This window comes from Onychostoma macrolepis, chromosome 02 (genome assembly GCF_012432095.1).
Source record: "Onychostoma macrolepis isolate SWU-2019 chromosome 02, ASM1243209v1, whole genome shotgun sequence".
NCBI lineage: Eukaryota > Metazoa > Chordata > Actinopteri > Cypriniformes > Cyprinidae > Onychostoma > Onychostoma macrolepis.
The window spans coordinates 16,846,232-16,865,631 of record NC_081156.1 but is presented as its reverse complement, the minus strand read 5'-3'; the positions used below and the strand labels follow the sequence as shown (position 1 = coordinate 16,865,631).

The window sequence follows — 19,400 nt, the reverse complement described above, 5'->3', positions numbered from 1 at the left end:
ATGTAATTACTTGGTTTTGATATTTTATTTGAGCCAATTATTATTGCCTCATCGTTAGTTTATATATAAATAATCATACTACAGCCTGGTTTTCACTTAGGTCTGTTTGTGTTAATAAAAATATCAGATTACTCAATTGTCAAAATAATCAGTAGATTACTTGATTACCAAAATAATCAGTAGTTACAGCCATAGATTAGTTAAAATATTTCAAAATAAAACTGTATTTTTACTTTTTGTAATTAAAAGACAAATAGTTTGTCATTGAAAATATCTTAAAAATAGCATTATAATTGTCTCATTCTAGTGAACCAAGTATCTGTATTTTGTCTCATCTCGTGATCTAAGTATATTGTCACACCCCTAGTGTTGATAAGCGGTGATATAGCTAATAATTCAAAGTGTATGATATAGCTATAGTTTCAATAAGGAAAGAAATAACTTTGCCATAGTATCCTTTCAAATGTTTAAGTTGCAACAGTCATTGCATGCTTTGCATGGGCTGCCCCCTCCCCCTGCCCCCAGGAAAAGGTTCAGGCTCAGGATTTTTTTTTTTGCTTTAACCCCTGTAAATGCTAAAATCACATACTGAGGTAACGTTAGTGGTAACTACATTTTGGAAACTTCGCAACAGTTAAAAATGAGTGCGCCATATAGTATGAATATGAGTAATATGACTGAAATGACTACATCCACCAGGGCTACGACGATAAATCGACGCAGAATCGATTTGTGGATCGTTTCGAAGATCTTCCGAATGCATCGCGATTCTCTCTAAACTAGTTTTCATCCGCACACTCAAATGCTAATGAAGAAGAGTGCTCAAGAGCGCTTTTAGGTTTGGCTGAGTCATGTCATTTCACCTCGGCTCAGAATGCTTTTATGACGCGAGATTAATGTAAACACAGCCCACTGTGAACACCCATGTAATTCGCTTCAACCTTTTCAATTTTATGAATGATTATTTCAGGTTCAAGTGTGTGTAAGGATTTGGAAACAGAATCGATGCTGAATCATTTCTCGATTCGCAATGCATTGATTTATTTTCCCAGCCCTATCCTATCATCCACCATGTCAGCATGGATCGTGGAACGAACCAAAAGAAGGGGGGGCCCGGGGGGGTTTGCAGAACTACATAATACATACGTAGTTCATAAACATACATAATAGGCTACAAACAGTACTACTGGTATAAGTTGATCATATGTTAGTCTATGTATTTTTATGCCATGATTCTCCCACGATTCTGAAAACAAACATTAGACAACCAAACAATGTAATTTACTTGAGTTTCTGACTAAATGTTTTATTTAATGTTATAAATGAGTCTATGTATAAATGTCTAAAATGTTATAAATTAATCTTTTTAAAAATATGTATTAAATTAAATAATTAATTAGGCTAGCCGCTAGCCTATGTAAAAAATCTAATATTTGAAAAAAATAAATGAAGACTTGTTTCTCCTCCAGAGTTTTTGAACTAATCTCTTGAATGATTCAGGCATAAAATACATTTAACAGTCACTGTTTGCCACCTACTGGCATAGTTACAATCTTTTTTTTGTTTTTTTAAGCATATCTTTAGTTCCAAAGATTAATTAGGCTACTCGTTTTAATCGCGGCTGCCGCAACATCAGACTCTATATATCCGGATTAAAAACGTTCATCCCAATACTTTCGTTATTATTTAGTGTTTGCAACATAGAAATGTAGCCTACTGTGTAAGTAGACTGTTTGTGAAGCTGTTTCAAACATAAAGCATATGATGAGCGCCACCCCCCACCCCACGCTTCCACGACCAATGACATTCCAACTCCTCTCCCATGGCTTCATATGATAGTAAAGTGTCCATCAAATGCACAACTTTTTTTTGCATACTATTAATTGAGACATACTACTTTTTTGGTGTACTGTTCTTTTTGGGGTTTTTACAGATATAACGTTATACAGACATAACGATTAAATGCAACATTATAAATATCCAGTATAGCCAAAATGGAGGACTAATTTTCTATTAATGTCCAATGGTTTTAAATAGAAATGGATGTGTGGCATAAGCATTCCAAAACTGTTGGATTTGTGGTGTTTTCAAGTTGACTTACTTATGAACATAGTCGGATTCAGAGACAGGCTCAGAGTTCTGCTCAGGGAGGTGCTCAGCAGCTTGCCGAGGGTTTTCTCGGAGCACGGTGGAGGTGAGCTCCGGTGTCTGCAGGGCTCCGGGAGTCTGTAGGGTGTTATTCCTCATCATCCAAGAGCTCTCCACACTCTCCTCTGCAGAACCACGACACCACACACAAAACAGCCCATGACTGCTTACTTTTAGGCATCTCGGTCAACTGAAGCAACCCACAGGCGTCCCGTCTCATATCAGTATGATTACATCTACTGGCATCCTCACCCTCGATGCGTTTCTTGTGCATGGGTAGACGGCCCTTCTTGCTCCGTATAGATCCAGCTTTGCTGCTGCTGCTGCTGGTGGTGATGGACATGCGATCTTCATCTCCACCCGTCAGCAGAGAGTTCCTGTAGGAGATGAGCGGCAGCCAGATGTCTTCCCGCCTCTCCATCATCTGCTCAGTCATGAACTTTTCCAGATACGAGTGCCTGAGAGAGCCAAAGGGAGAACACAAAGATACAAACATATTATTTTTATTTAACAATAGAATTCTATTAACATAATCCCTAAAAATTCAAATATATACACTGCCGTTCAAATGTTAGGCATCGGTAAGAGTTTTTTAAGATATGTTTCCTATGCTCACCAAAACTGTATCTATTTGATCAAAAATACTGTAATTTTGTGAAATATTATTGCAATTTAAAATAAAAGTTTTCTATTTTAATATACTTTAAAACATAATTTATTCCTTTGAAGCAGCGCTGAATTTTCCAAGACTGAATAATCCAGTCTTCAGTGTCACATGATCCTTCAGAAATCATTCTAATATGCTAATTTATAATCAATGTTAGAAACATTTGTGCTGCTTAATATTTTTTGGTACCTGTGATACCTTTTTTCAGGATTCTTTGATAAATAAAAAATATACACTACTATTTAAAAGTTAGAAATTAGTACTTTTATTTAGCAAGGATGTGTTGAATGGATAAAAAGTGATAGTAAAGACTTATATTGTTAGAAAAGATTTCTATTTTGAATAAATGCTGTTCTTTTTTAACTTTTTATTTATCGAAGAATCAAAGAAAAAACTATCACAAGTTCCAAAAAATATTAAGCAGCACATCAGTTTCAACACTGATAATAAATCAGCATATTAGAAAATTCAGCACCGCCTCACAGAAATAAATTATATTTTAAAGTATATTAAAATAGGAAACCAATATTACAAATTGCAATAATATTTCACAATATTACTGTAAAGAAATACAGACTTGATGAGCATAAGAACATTAAAAAAAAACATTAAAAATGTACTGATCCCAAACTTTTAAATGGCACTTTATATATATTTGTACTCGTTATTTATATACATTTTTTATATATTATACATTAAAATGCAATCTTTCTGCTCAGGTTCTCAAAGGATCCATCCAATGAAAAGGAATTTTGCACAGTGAAGGATTACATGATGTTTTAGTGTACAGTCAGTGTCTCTTTTTACTAAATCAAGTCAAAGCTCATGCCCATGAGCCTAAAAAAAACACATTAAATAAACCTTTCCTAAATAAAACAAAGTGCTCCTCAGACTAACTTACACTGTTTTCTTGTCTTGGCGAAGAAGCTTTGAGGAAAATTCACAGAGAACCTCCAAGAAAGCCAGATTTGGAGGGGGATACTCTGGTCCTTTAGGATTCTGATACTTGAAGGCGAACTCAATACCATCTCTGAATACAGCAAAAATATTTGTGAGAGATAGAATGAAGATGATGTCTGTTGATGAGTAATAATTCAAATATTAAAGAGAAGTTACTTGTGCAGTGTGGCCACAGCCTCTCTGGTCTTGATCTGGTCCAAGCCAAAGGTGAGGGCAAAGCGACGGGCCAATTCCTTAATACCACTCACATGAGATGAGGTCCTGTCCAAGTTAGGCCCCTGATCCTGGATCAGCTCATTAAAGAGCTGAAGAACAGAAAAATAACAGGATTAGTAGAATTATCAAGATCTGAAATGATAATGCAGATATCACGTGAATCTTATGCTGTCATCTCACCTGCTGTAAGCTCAGGATGAGCGTCTTGGCACACAGTATCTTGTCCGTCTGTCTGGTCTTACTTAGAGTCTCCTTGATGATGTCTCCATAATCGTTGTAGTACTACACATAGTTTACAGGAAGTTCAGCAGTGTGATAAAAATTTAAGAACTAACCTAGAATGTGGACATATAAAATATATGTCCACTAGCACTGAGTGAGCAAGATGAGGCATGTCTGGGTGAGGGATTGTGGGATTGACATGGAGCAGAACAAGCACTGAGAGCATTAAAAAAGGGCTAAAAAATTTTCAACTTTATGCAAATAAGAGGTAAACTAATCAGTTGCAATAAATCACTTTGGGCCCAATCATCTGGGCGGAAGGTGTTTTTTGCTAGTTTCAGCCCGATCCAGTTATCATTTTCATACGCCACATTGTTTAAATAGCAAATGCACTTGCGCCCATCTGTTCACCCATGGGCGTATTGGTCTGAAAATTAGGTGTGTTCAGGCGCATTGTTGGCGAGTTTGAGGCAACTGAAAACGATTGCAGTATTTTTTTTAAGGGGCGCATTCATATTATGCACCGTGGGTGCAAAACAGGCGTACACTCTGCTTATTACAGGGACACGCAGCAGCACACAAACATGCCAAATATTAAAAATGAAAGGATTTTAATGTAAAAGATTATTATTGTGTACGATTCAACCTCGTGCACGAGCAGATCCGTTTATCTCTGGAGACACGTTCAGGCTTTGCTCTTGCAAAATCCACCATGTAAATAGCGAATCCGCCATGGTGCAAGCACAACTGGCTTTTAAAAGGAATGGGAGATGAGGCTGTGATGGTTTACTACACGTTACGCCCAAAACACACCCATGGCTCATTAAAAGAATAGGTACAACCCTTTTGGACCATGCGCCTGGCGCACCGACCCACCGTCGTTAAACTAGCAAAAGTGGATTCGGACACGCCCTAAGTGCACCTGTGCCATGCGCTTAGATCGTTAAAATAGGGCCCTATGAGGTTACAGCATTGACATTTGCCTTTGAGTTTCTGGCAATACAATTGCTTAGATCTCATTGCCTGATTTTAAATGCAGTTTGGACACAGCCAGACTCTTAAGATTAGTTTCTTTCATGACAGTGGGCATGTCAGATAAAGTGATAATTGGTTATTTTACCTTCATGTAGTGTTTGAAAATGTCTGCAGCAGCTGGCATGTCTACTATATCATAAATGATGAGCTTGCTGAAGGCCGCTAGGAGGTTTCTCCTTTTGTGTAAGGCCTCAATCTTGTTAGCTTCATCCTCCTCATCACCCTCTGGGTAACAAACATGAAAACACTAACTTCAACACGTCAAAAGATTCAAAACAGTGATTTGACATTCACTATGTATATGCACAAATTTGCAAATGTCTTCAAATATAAATCATTATTTAAGCATGTACAGAATTGTATTTATACTTTTTATAATGTTAAATGACAGTAAATTCAATATAAACATACATTTTATGTCATTAATATTGTCTCTAGGCTCACCTAAGCTCTGATTCTCATCATCCTGGTCTATAAACACATGGTCTAGGATGAAGTTGAGCAGCTCATTCTGTAGGCTGCTGTCTGGGTTGAAGACCAGAGGTTGCAGACCCTCCCTGGACCCTGTGGTGAGCTGGTGACTGAAGATCATCAGCAGGTCACATAGCAGCATGAACGCCTGCAGGAAGAGACGGGAAAGTGAAACAATCATAGCATGAATGACTACTGCACAGGCACATCTTTCCTGAATGAAAGGACAAAGAAAGGAGCACACCTGCTCTTTAACCGGTGTGTTGACGTTTGATAAACACTGCTGGCACACAGCTAGAAAAGACTTGACAACCCTGCGAAGTGCTAGGAGATCATCCTGAAATCAAAGAAAATATTTATGCTTTTTGGTTGAAAGCTGCAATAATCAGTTAATGAACACCCCTCTTATGCTTGTTCAGCCTAGTCACATTCAATATTATATTCAATATAGGATGAGTGGGTCAATGAACGGCTGATAATGAAATGAAGCTCTGTGGTGTATTTCAAGTCGCATTGTATCCAATCCATCTGCTAAATAAGAAGTAAAAACATACCTTGGATGGAGCTCCTTCTGTGATCTTCACAAGCTGCCACAGTATGGAGTAATGAGAACACTGAAGAGCCTGTACTGCTATCTACAAAACACAATCAAACACACTTAGTATCTACATGAAATCAATGTTGCCATGTCACCTGAAAACAGTATAAAATCAAATTTAAGAAAAAAGTTGAAAGGGATTTTTTGTTTGTCAGGAATATTTTATTATTTTTGGACAATCATAGCATTTTTATAATGATACCAAACTTATTCTTCTTTTTCTTTCTCTTTAATAAATATATATTTCATTTTCAATATTCAATACTATAAAAAAGCAATAAAAAAAAAAAACATTCTGCACATTCTTCAATGATGTATTAAAAGAAATGTTTCTTGAGCACCAAATCAGCATTATTAGAATGATTTCTAAAGGATCATGTGACACTGCTGAAGACTAAATTACACACACACACACACACATTCAATATTACATTACAAATTGAAAGATATTAAAATAAGAAACATTTCTTTTAAATTGTAATACAATTTCACAATATTACTGTTTTTACAGTGTTTTTATAGCAACACATTTTTGACCAGTAGTGTACTTCATCTGAATAATACTGCTTTGTTCCAGTTGTACAGAAATGTCATGAAAACAATGTCGGACTACAAATAACAATTTCCTTTCATGTCTTTTTGTTAATATAATTTCTTATTTCATTCCTTTAATTTTGGGTTGAAATGTGACCTGGACATGTTCTTGATAGGCTTCATGAGATTCCCTCATCTCATATCTGAAACAGACGCACCTGCTCTGGCATAGACCCCTGCTCTATTCCCGTCCTAAGCAACCTGTAGCAGTTCCCAAAAAAATCCCATCTGGTCAAGTCATGAGCACTGATGGAGAGGAGAGACAGACACATTGCTTGTTCATTAGCACTCAATGACTCCAAATGGTCAGAAATATCTTGCATTTGCAGTGATTTAACAAGACAGCAGCGTACTTGTGAAAGGCCGTGAGTCTCTTGAGAGTGGAGAGAACGTTGTAGATGTCATCGTCATCCGCCTCTTCCCCCTGTTAATGAGGCAGAAATTCAGAAAATGTTTTATCAGCGAAGGCTGCACAATTATATGAATCATACATAACTGTTCACAATCTTTACATCTCTCTAATAACAGTCTCAGAGTAGAGGGAACAACTAATAAAGCTCTGAAATGTCTAAGCACTGAAATGTTAAAAGGATAGTCAAAACTCTGACCACAGCTGTTAAGCAACAAAAAAGAAAGAAAGAAAGAATTATTATTATTATGAATATAGGTAAAATATTAATAGGAATATATACGCGTATGCAATATATTTATATATTCACATACATTTATATACATTCAATACATGTTAGATGTATTTATTTATTTATTATTAAATATAATTTCTAATTTTTATTTTTATTTATTTTTTAAACATTCTTTAGAGATTTTTTTTTCTCTAAACTTTTCCACAGACTCCTTACTTTTTAGAGGGTTTTTTTTTTTAAATACTTTAAGTATTCTGAAGCCATACAAGATGAAATTTGAATGCTGAGAACCAGATTATTCCAATTTGTGAAAGAATAATTTTGTCCAATCTGTAAACTGGATCAATCAGCTGATTGAAAAGAATCAGCTCAAAAAACAATTCATTCACTGATCCTGCTGTTAAATTCAACTCACTGACTGCAAAAATAAATAAATAAATAAACAAATAAAAATACAAAAATTCTGTCTTTTCATTGATAATATTTCAAATACAAGCAAATTGGTTCATATGGAATTTTTTGGACCTTAACAGCTATGGTCACTATGAACTCTGGAAAAGAGATGCAATGTTACAAAAGAAAAATAAATAAATAAGAGCATAAAGGCTTATATAAACTAATGTCATTTTGGCTTTAAGTATACCCTTAAAAACTTTTTAAAAAGCTGTCTGCTCATTGTTAAAGTGCTTTCTGAATATCTTTTGTAATTAATGTGATACTGTAACAAACAATCTCTCTAAATCTGTCCGTCACCTCCACAGAGCCCTCACCGCCTGCAGCAGCTCCTCCACCGAGTGGTTGAAGCGGTCGGCTAGTTCATCGATGAGCTGACTGCGGCCGATGTCCACACGGTTCATGATGGTGTAATCCTCGCTGCACAGGATGCTGTAGGTCTTACTGCAGGCCTCCAGCACCTCCATGTCCGTGTGCTTCTCCACCACAAACTTGATCTGCTTGAGCAACGCGTCCAAGTGCTGGAACATTCAAATTCAGTCCATCAGCTAACGTTTAGCATTAACAGAGATCCAGCTGCAAAAACTGCTTACCTTCTCCATCCTCCCAGCGCTGTACACATCCAGTTCAAAGTACTGTGGGATCTGTAGGAGGTTGGCTACTTTCTCTCCATCTGTCTGGTACTGTGGGTGGGTTTATAAATGGGTTTATCAGCATATGACTGACCCGGTTATTACGTATGCGAGCTTGAAAATCAGAATACTTTTCAACTTACCTTTGAGAGTAACATGGGAAGAGCCATGATGAAGTGCTCTGTTAATTTGTTTCTATCATCAATCTGCATCTTCCTTTCCCTCGCTGTCAAGACCTGCACAACCACATGGACTAAACTAAGTATTGATGAACAAAAAAATGTTTTATAATAAAATGATGCAGATATTTTTAGCCATATACTGTCAAGTAAAGGTCTTACCCTTTTCCCAGTCCCTCTCCCCACAGGCGGATGGGCCTCAGCAGCCTGACGAATGGTACAGACGGTCAGCTCAATCAGAGAACTCTCCTGCTTGTCTGACAAAACTGAAGACAAACAGAGTCAGAGAGAAAGAGATGTGCTTATGTTGCAGATGCATACATTTAGCCATATAGGACATGATAAGGGTAGATGTGTGACTTTTCTGACCAAAAAATAGCTCCCAGATAGAGGAGATAATAGGGGAGACAGGGCACCATTTACTCCATATTTCATAGGGTGAGTGAGCTGGTTTTTCAAAATCAAATTTTTATTCATACAACATTTAAAAAGTCTGGGGTTGGTAAGATTTTTTTTTTTTTTTACTTTTGGAAAGTCTCCTATGGTCACCAATTTGATCATAAATACTGTAAAAATAGAAATATTGTGAAATGTTATTTTAAGGTTACACTTTATTTTAAGATGTCCTTGTTACAGTGTAATTATACATTTAAGCACTGAGTAATATCAATTAATTACATACTTACTATATGGGTAGGGTTAGGATTAGGGTTTGGCTTAGGGTTACTTGCATGTAATTATGCATCATTTATTGTTATTATAATAGTAAGTACATGTAACGTGTAACAACGAAACCTTACCTATTTTAATTTCAAATGACTGTTTTCTATTTCAATATATTTTCAAATGTAATGTATTCTTGTGATGGCAAATATGATTCTAATATGATTTGGTGCTCAAGAAACATTTCATGGTATTATCAGAGTTGAAAAAAGTTGTGCTGCTTAATATTTTATAAAAAAAATAAATAAATAAAAATAAAAATAGGATTCCTTTATGAATAAATCGTTCAAAACAAAAGCATTTATTTTACATGTCTTTACTGTCACTTTTGTATATAATATACTGTCACTATTTGAATATAATGAATCGTTACTGAGTAACAGTATACATTTTTTTAAAACGAGAAAAAAAATGTAAAAAAAACCTTAGTGACCCCAAAACTTTGAACAGACTTTACCATCAAATTATAGCTTCAAAAAATTAGCAAACATGTACTGCTTAGTTAAAAAGATACAGTTCATAAAACACAGCGTGGCTTGTTTTCATACTACATAGGCTTCATCCTATTATAGGCTTTACAGCACAACTCTTCAACTCTAGTCCTGGAGGGCCTTTAGTACCCAATTTAACCCATCTGTCAGTAATTGGCAAGCAATTCCAAACACTTTGATTAGCTTCTTTGGGTGTGTTTGGTTAGAGTTAAACTCAGCAAGACACTGGCCCTCTAGGACTGGAGTTGAAGAGCCCTGCTTTACAGCTACATTTAAACAAACCAATTTTGGAACATAAAACAATTAATGAAACAGCAATGCGTAATTAAACAATGCATTTAAATTTTTGATATAAAGCCCTTTGTGGAAACTAGCCCCAGTCTCCCCTATGATTTCTATCTCTTATGATCTACTATGGTCAGCAGTAAAACCCCTCTGGGGGTGTCTGTACCCTCCTCGCCCTGCACTGGCTCCTCCAGCAGCAGTTCGGTCATGCACTCCCAATCCTTCAGCAGCTCCTGAGAGCTCTCCCACAAACTGTCCACTAGATAGGCAGCATGTTCATGCAGCTGGAAACACAAACACACATACACCGTTAGCTCTGACACAAACAAGAGATTCAGACCAACATAAATGAAACTAGCTGGATTCTGATGCTAACTCAGGAGACAAATATTGTGTTAACTTATCATAATTCTCCATTCTCATTCAGAATTCTCTAGTGCCTGATCATCACTTGAGGCATTACCTCGCTCTCCAAAAAGAAGAGCACCAGCATGCGGATAAGGTTTCCGTTTGGGCTGCTCCTGCCTCTGCGTTTGGCCAGAGCTTCCTCCGCCTGAGGATCATGTCTGCTAAACAACCTACATATGACAGAGTAGAAAATATAACATGAATTCAAATGAAATAAAGTTAAATCAAAATAAAATAAAATAACGAGACAAAAGCCACAGAGATAAATATTCAAAAACAATATTTTACAGAGAAAGGATGTTAGCTGGCTCACTTTCGATGTAGGAACTCCCCAGCAGCCACTGCCACAGGCCTATGAGCGGAGTACACCAGATGATAGACATTCTCACAGTCCTCGTTAGACAAAGCGTCCTCACTACCCCTGAACAAATGAAGAACATCTGATGGAGGAAAGCATCCAGACTGCAGTTACATTCAGCATCTGATAGCATCTGAGTTTTACTCACTGAAGGATTAGCGTGACCAGTCTGATGGCCTCCACAGCCACATCATACTCTTTATCCAGCGTCATAGACACGATACGATCCTGTGAGGAGATTTTATCATCATCTACATGGGGAACACATTCAGAGAATTGCGATACCTCTCCTAAACTGCGTTCTTACCTTGAAACGGTTTGTGAAGAGCTCGAGTTTTGGAAAAAGTTCACGGTTTGTGTAGAGGTTTTGTAAGGCTTTCAAACACTTCAAGCGCACTTCACCTTGCTGGAAATGGAGGATGCTGATATTAATAGACTGAAAATTAAACATTATAGGGGCAGAAGTCCTGCTCTCGGTTTATGTGGAGATGGCATACCCGATCATGTAAGGTCCAGCCGACGTACTTCAGGTAGCTGTCATTCAGGAAGGCATCGCTGTACATTTTCATCCACACACCGATCTCCTCTATACAAATCGCTCTGATTTCGGCAATTGCATCCCTGGTGGTAACGCAGAAGATGAGATCAGATATCCACAGCTACTATTGCGCTATTATTGTGTAGGTATACAACTCTGATCACCTATAACGATGAACAAAGATTCCCTTGAAGATCGAGTTCATCATGTTTTCGATTTCATCTTGGTTTTCTTGAAGCTGGTGAGAAAGTTTGCTCATATTATGAGTAAATGATCAGCAATAGAATGACTGTATACCGATACAATTTGCAGATTTATTTCACATTTTCTGCAAACCCACTAAATTCTGTGAAATATGAGTAGGACTTTCTGAAGGAAACATGTTTAATTTATAAGTTCTGTGCACAGAATTTAATGTAGGCCTCTACAAATGAATTTTACATGGAGTAAGATAAGAGTGCTCAGGATTGATACCTCTTTCCTTCTTTGAAGTAGGAGTTCAAGCTTCTCATTGGCTCTCTTGCCCACCATTTTGTTGCGTTCAGCTTCATACTGTCTCTGTGTGTTGTCCTGGTTAATGCTCAGATTCAGAGCCACGTTCACCAGAGCGGTCATGAGCTTCATGGCTGAGAGCAAAAACAAAACAAAGGACAGGGATGCAAACTTATTTTCTTATTTTTTGAAACAGAATCTGAAAATCTCTACTTTAGGTCACATGCACATTGTTTTTATGAAATCCTCTACGATAATAAAAATAATATACTTTTTTTTTTAAAACATTTTTATTATTGTTACCAAGTATTTTATTTGTTTAAATTACAAAAATTAAACAAACCTATAAAGAAATTGATAAACTATCGTATTAATATGTATTGAATTGTAAAAAAAAAAGTATTCAATAATCATAATAATTTTATTGTTACTTTTATTATTATTAAAACATGTGTATTTAGTTCAATTTAGTGCTGTCAAACAAATAATGGCGATTAATCGCATCCAAAATAAAAGTTTTTGTTTACATAATATATGCGTGTGTACTGTATTATGTATAAAGACACAGATACAGCATATATTTTGAAAATATTTACAATGTACTTACGTGTATATATTTATATTCATATAAATTATCTCATATATAAATATATTTAATATATAAACGTAACATATTTTTCTTAAATATATACATGCATGTGTGTGTATTTACATATACATAATAAATATACACAGTACACACACACATATATTATGTAAAAGTTTCCAATTAATCCAATTAATCGTTTGAGAGCACTAATTAAATTAGAAAAATTAAACAAACCAATAAAGAAATATACAGCAGTAGTATTAATATTACTGATCTGTAACATAACAAAACAAGTATTTAATAATAATAATTATTATTTTTATTTTTTAATAATAATTTAAATTATACAATACTAAAAAAAATACAATACTAATATTGATGGCTATCTTCAACTCTTAGCTTTTAAACATGAAACCACAGAACAACTTCTTTTTTTCCCTTTTTTTTTAAAGTTATATTTATGGGCGTTTTCTGCCTTTATTGGGACAGGACAGTAGAGAGCTGACAGGAAAGCATTGGGTGGAGAGAGAGGGAGTAGGATCGGCAGAGGACCTGGAGACGGGAATCGAACTTGGGTCGCCGTGAGAGCAGTTGCACTGTATGTCGGCGCACTAACCACGAGGCTATTGGCGGCGACCCACAGAACTTCTATTGTGGCAGAAAACCACAGGGAGACCTTTTTGTAGACAACAGATTAATAATGTAATTCTCATTACAAATGAAGGTTTACCTGCTAGAGTGCTGGTGTGTCTGAAGGCTCGAACCTGTGAGTCCGACAGACCCGTCAGCAGAGAGATGACCGTGTCCATCATGTACTCATCGTAGATGATGCTGTACTGGCACTGGCGGATCAGGACGCAGATGAACTCACAGAAGTTGTAGCGAAACTTCTTCCACAACGGGCCAGAAATGGTCAAGGGGTAATCGCCACTGTCCTGCATTAAAAAACAAAAGAAATGACCTACTCAGACCAGAGTTCAAAGGTTCATTTCCTACGTGTGATTCTGTAAATTCATCCGAAAGGATACCTCGTCAAACTCTTCTGTCATTTTGCGGATAATTTCAGCATTCTGCATGTTGCGAAACATTTCAATTCTTACAGTGCCTGAAATGAAGGACGGTCAGTAATCACTACTATTATGAATATTACATTATTATTATTATTAATTAATAATATTTATGTGCATGAGGTATTCGTACCTTTACAGCCAGCGCACTGGATGAAGAAGTTGATGAGGTCCAGAAGTGCTAAATCTCTGTCTTGCTTGTATGACTCAATCCAATCATCAACAACCGACTGAAAGAGTCATGGACAACTGTGTCACCATTTACATAAACACAGTGCTCAACACTCTTTCCTTTAGCAGAACAATCTGGCTTTGAGAGTTATTAAGTGAGTCTGACATGGTGGATGTAATAACTGCACACCTCCAGCTGTAACATATTCAACATCTGCTCCTGATCTGAAACATTTGGACGCCACACATACATTTCACTCTTCATTTAACACTGAAAAAATACACACTATTTAACATTTTATAATTAGGGCTGTTAAAATATGCAGTGAGTTAATTATCCACTACTGTTCAAAGGTTTGGGGTCAGTATGATTTTTGGTTTTTTAATGTTTTTTAAAAGTACTCTCTTAGGCTCATCAAAGCTGTGGAATATTATTATGGAATATCATTACAATTGAAATAACTGTTTTCTATTTTAATAAAGTTTAATTTATTCCTGAATTTTCAAAAGTAGTAATAGGTAGTAATAATTTAGTCATTTTATTAAAAAATCTTACTGACCTCAAACATTTGAACAGTAGTGTGCAAGTCTGTTAGCAAATTTATTCAGTTTGACATAACTTTTTTATTCTGTTATGTGTGATTTCTATAAATTGATCAGAGCTTTAGTCTGACTAAATCCGGAGCATTTGCATTCTTTGTGTGGTGAAATTGAATTCTAATTATCATCAAAACTCACCAAATGCATTAACACCTATGTGAAATAATATTAGACATGAGGTACCTATAAAAAGTTATGATATGGTGATCAGTTTTCTCTTCTGATTTCATCTGTGTGTTATACCTGCATAGCGCTCTTTCCCTGTTTGACCACTTCAAACAGAGTGACAGGATCGCCCTCTCCGTTCTGCTGGGCCATTCCATTGGCCTTGCGCCCCCGCTGGACTCCCATCTGGCACTTTTCCAAATTGGACTTCCGAGGCTTCTTGTTGGGTGCCTGGAGTCAGGGGGAATATAAATGCTAAATTAAATCATGACTAAAACATAATCTGTTTTTGTGGTAAGTCAAGGAAATAGTTTTCGTGTGAGGCATACAGGTGGTCTGCCAGGCCGGCCTCTCTTCTTCTTGCTCTTTCCATCTCCAGGGTCGTCCAGCTCACTCACACTCATACTGAGACTCACTGTGTCCTGACCCGACTCACCCGAGTCCCTGTGAGGAAAACACCATGAGCTCCTCATGAACTCTGCCACAGGCAAGAACATCTGAGTCATCCAATGAAAGTCCACATCTGATGAAGCGCACTAAATACTGCTATGTAGTGTTTTGCAAGCTTAATTCTAATCATTAAAATAATATCAATTACATGTTAAGTGTATGTATTATTTTTTAATGTCTATTTAGCCAATCAAAAAAATTACATTTAAAATATTTTAGATCAATCACATTTATATAAGCATATCTAATCATATTTTGTTGTTTAGTTTCTTTTTTATGCTTAAAAAGTTATCATATCCATATCATATCTACCATATCTTCTCAAACACAAAATCGACAAATGCTTTCATTGTGTTTATTTCATTTTCTCTATTATTTATAGAGCAATTTATTAACAATTGATGAAATTGTTTGTCACACAGAATGTTTAAAATTTTTCAGAAATTTACTGTAATCAGTCATCTAACATAAAAAAAATGACATTGTTGTTTAACTTGGACCAGTGGTATTTTTTGCTATTATATTTTTATTAATATTGTAAATTAACTTACATTTTTATATTTTCAGTTTTAATTCTAGTTTACGTTTTGGTAATTTTATGTGCTTGTAATTTCCATTAGCATTTGTGTCTTATATAAATAAATACACTATCTATATTTATATGTATATTTGTATTTAATAAATATTTACATGTGTATATATATATATATATATATATATATATATATATATATAAGTATCTATTACATATATTTCTTAAATGTACACGTGTACAGTATATTATATATATATATATATATATATAAACATACACAGTACACGCATATGTAAACAACACAAACTTTAATTATGAATGCGATTAATCATGATTTGACAGCTCTAAAGAAAAAACAATATATTTCCTTTATATATATATATATATATATATATATATATATATATATATATATATATATATATATATATAATTTCCTATTTTAATATACTTTAAAATATAATTTATTTTTGTAATGCAGCGCTAAATTTTCATCAGCCAATACTCCAGTCTTCAGTGTCACATGATCCTTCAGAAATCATTCACTGATTTATTATCAGTGTTGAAACTGTTGTGCTGCTTAATATATATATATTTTTTACCTTTTATTTATCAAAGAATCCTGAAAATCACAGGCCCCAAAAATATTAAGCAGCACAACCGTTTCCAACACTGATTATAAATCAGCATATTAGAATGATTTCTGAAGGATCATGTGACACCGAAGACTGGAGTAATGATGCTGAAAATCCAGCTTTGCTTCATAGGAATAAAATACAATATTTTAAGACTTTTTAAATAGCAGTAATATTTCACAAAATTATAGTTTTTTTTCTGTATTTTTTATCAAATAAATGAAGCCTTGATGACCACGAAAAGCTTCTTTAAAAAAGATTTAAAAAAATCTTCACACTTGTCATATTTGAGTTGATTAAAACGAACTCTGGTGCGATTGCTCTGTTAGTGCGGTTCGTTTGAGTAAGTGTGAACTCTGCCATCCGAACCCTGGTGCGCACCAAACAAGCAGACCGAGACCACTAAAAAGATGGGTCTCGGTCCGCTTCCAAACGAACTCTGGTGCGGTTCGAAAGAAGTATGAACGCAACACGGACCAAATACTTCTAAACGTATCGCTGCTTTAATTCGAACACGAAATATATGTCATTTAACCCGACCAATCAAGTTGTGAACGTATCACTACGCCTTTAGGTTCGCTGTCAAAAATGCCAATGTGAACACTAAGCGGACCAGGACCAAATTAAGCAAACGAACCGAACTACAGGTGTGAACACACCCTTACTGATCCCAAACTTTTGAATGGCAGTGTATATATATAAAATGCTTTAGTAATTTTAGTACTTGAATTTATTTCAACTTATTTCAAGTGTTTTAAGTTGAAAGTTTTTCATCTATACATATTTAGCTGTAGTTAACACCAAGAACACTGCCATGTAGTTCAGGTGCAGTGAGTGGAAGTGAAGCAGGACTCACTGTAGCACTGGCAGCTCTGAGGTGATCATGATGGAGGGGCAGGTGGTGTGTTACAGGTCTGTTGTGTGTAGTGTTCTGCTGGGAGGAGGTCTTTCAGTGTGCTTTAAGTGCTCATGACAGTATTAACACTGCAACTCTGAGCCTGCAGGAGACAGAAAGGAAAAAAATACATCAAACATTTGTTTGTGCAGAAGATCTTCACTGACTAGAAAAACATGCTCTGTATATTGCTCAATATTATTTCACAGACAAGCTTTAGATTCCATAATTAATGACTTTAAACAAAGCAAATATTTCTCATTTTTTTAAAAAGTGATAATTTGCAGATTTAGATTTTTAGTCGATAGAAATTTGAATTACTGCAAATAATGCTCCATAAACTCATTTCTGATGTCAAAGCCACAAACTTGACATATTGTTCATTGACTTTAACCTCATCTCACACACTTTCTGAAGCACTGTAATATGGATTAGAAGTAAAGTTTAAAAGGCTAAACAGAGACACCAACTGGTCATTTGATGAACTGCATCAGTACATCATTAACAGAGATGTCAATCTACATAATCACAGGAAAAAGTACTACAGATCTACACACACAAGCATTAGCTATTCTGTTTCATAAAACATTTTTAAATAGAATCAAATCCATATCAACATCACTGAGAAAAATATATAAAAAGGTTTTTTTTCTTTAAAGTTAGTTTTTTCTGTTCATAAAATTAACATTTTCCTTAACATTAGGTGAAATATCAAATGAATTTATGTCACTAACCAGCCACAAATTAAATAATCTGAGTTATTTAGCATTAAGCTTTCATCTCTCAACACAGCAGAAGACAAAAAGGGTCTGTTTGATTGTTTATTACAATAAAGGGGCTAAAATATTGAGCATTTAATTTTAAAATCAACCATTAAAAATTTATTTTAAAAGACTTTCTGTGTAATTATGTTGTTCTGACTAAAGTTAACTATCACCACTAGGGGCAGTATGAACCATAAAGTACTTGACCTTTAAAGATTCTTTGATAGCATAACGAAATCTGTTTCTGCATAATTTTCAGACCTATAAAAATAAAAACGTCATGTACTTTTGGCTCTAAGAGACAATACTGATTATAACCAGACTTTTTGAGTGTGTTTTCTCCAGTGAATGAATGAATGCTGAACTCCAGATAATGCAAAGCACTTCTTGGGCAACAGTAGGGGGCAGGCTAAGAAAGTTTTCATTAAAATGTTCCCTTTCTACTAACACTTAGATATGGAAGTGCACATGAGTTGAATCACATTATGCACTCTCTTTCTTTTGCTGTGTTTCCATTACTCTTCCTTTAACGCAGCGATGCACAAGGAAAACCAGGCCATGCCAAGGATTTCCAGAGAAATATGGACTCTCCGAAAGATAAAATGTCAAAATGGAAAAGAAAGTGTGCTTGCATAAATGAAAAGTCATTCAAGACCATCACTATATGGTGAATTAAATGAAATGAGAACTCATTGAAACATGCACTACAGGAGAAGAAGTGAGTGTTTGACAGATTTCAGTGGCGTAAAGGTGAGGTGAAGATTATCCTCTTTAGACTGCCACTAGATGGCTGTACGCTGCAGGTGTCCTGGAGGACTCGATTTCACAGGTGTGAGTCAGCAGTGAAGTTAAACTGAGCCACTGTTGGGACACACGGACAAAAACTCTTGTACAGAGAGGCAAAGTTGCTTTAACAAGAAATAAGCAGCATGTATGTAAGTAAGAGAGTGTAGGAAAGCTGAGTGGTTCAAATATGACCCTGTAACCTCGTCCTCAGCGTCGTGGTTCACAAATGGGAGCGCTCTAAATATGACCTCCCCTCCCCCACTCCTGCTAAACGCTCACAACCAGCACACGGCCACATTACACCTCGCTGACACCACCACTGCACTGCAAAACACATCAGAGAAAACAAGAACACATGCGGGGCTGAAATCAAACAGGGATGGCGGCAGAAACGCCACAGACGGTGACCAAAATGGACTGTGAATTTATAAGAAATACCTTCACTACCAGTCAAAAGTTTTTGAACAGTAACAAGCCTGCATTCATTTGATCCGAAGTACAGCAAAAGCAGTCAAATTTTGACTGTTTTCTATTTGAATATATTTTAAAATGTAATTTATTCCTGTGTTTTCAAAGCTGAATTTTTAGCATCATTACTCCGGTCACATGATCCTTCAGAAATCATTCTA

The 19,400-nt window shown here is 35.7% G+C and overlaps 1 protein-coding gene across 1 annotated transcript in view; it reads right to left on the bottom strand.

The window, feature by feature from the left end:
• Nucleotides 1-19,400, bottom strand: part of stag1a (STAG1 cohesin complex component a) — a 55,048-nt gene that overhangs the window by 3,783 nt on the left and 31,865 nt on the right. The window contains exons 2-30 of the mRNA XM_058745444.1: nt 17,183-17,324; nt 15,036-15,150; nt 14,785-14,937; nt 13,904-14,000; nt 13,732-13,808; nt 13,434-13,638; nt 12,097-12,248; nt 11,787-11,860; nt 11,582-11,705; nt 11,392-11,490; nt 11,233-11,312; nt 11,040-11,147; nt 10,782-10,896; nt 10,485-10,602; nt 8,982-9,085; nt 8,784-8,876; nt 8,602-8,691; nt 8,326-8,529; nt 7,265-7,335; nt 7,070-7,157; nt 6,274-6,354; nt 5,964-6,056; nt 5,693-5,867; nt 5,334-5,473; nt 4,172-4,273; nt 3,932-4,080; nt 3,717-3,845; nt 2,401-2,606; nt 2,102-2,273 (exon numbers count right to left, since the gene is read on the bottom strand). Coding sequence (XP_058601427.1) covers nt 2,102-2,273; nt 2,401-2,606; nt 3,717-3,845; nt 3,932-4,080; nt 4,172-4,273; nt 5,334-5,473; nt 5,693-5,867; nt 5,964-6,056; nt 6,274-6,354; nt 7,070-7,157; nt 7,265-7,335; nt 8,326-8,529; nt 8,602-8,691; nt 8,784-8,876; nt 8,982-9,085; nt 10,485-10,602; nt 10,782-10,896; nt 11,040-11,147; nt 11,233-11,312; nt 11,392-11,490; nt 11,582-11,705; nt 11,787-11,860; nt 12,097-12,248; nt 13,434-13,638; nt 13,732-13,808; nt 13,904-14,000; nt 14,785-14,937; nt 15,036-15,150; nt 17,183-17,211 — 3,443 coding nt within the window. The 5' untranslated portion in view covers nt 17,212-17,324. The remainder of the gene's footprint in view (nt 1-2,101; nt 2,274-2,400; nt 2,607-3,716; nt 3,846-3,931; nt 4,081-4,171; nt 4,274-5,333; nt 5,474-5,692; nt 5,868-5,963; nt 6,057-6,273; nt 6,355-7,069; nt 7,158-7,264; nt 7,336-8,325; nt 8,530-8,601; nt 8,692-8,783; nt 8,877-8,981; nt 9,086-10,484; nt 10,603-10,781; nt 10,897-11,039; nt 11,148-11,232; nt 11,313-11,391; nt 11,491-11,581; nt 11,706-11,786; nt 11,861-12,096; nt 12,249-13,433; nt 13,639-13,731; nt 13,809-13,903; nt 14,001-14,784; nt 14,938-15,035; nt 15,151-17,182; nt 17,325-19,400) is intronic.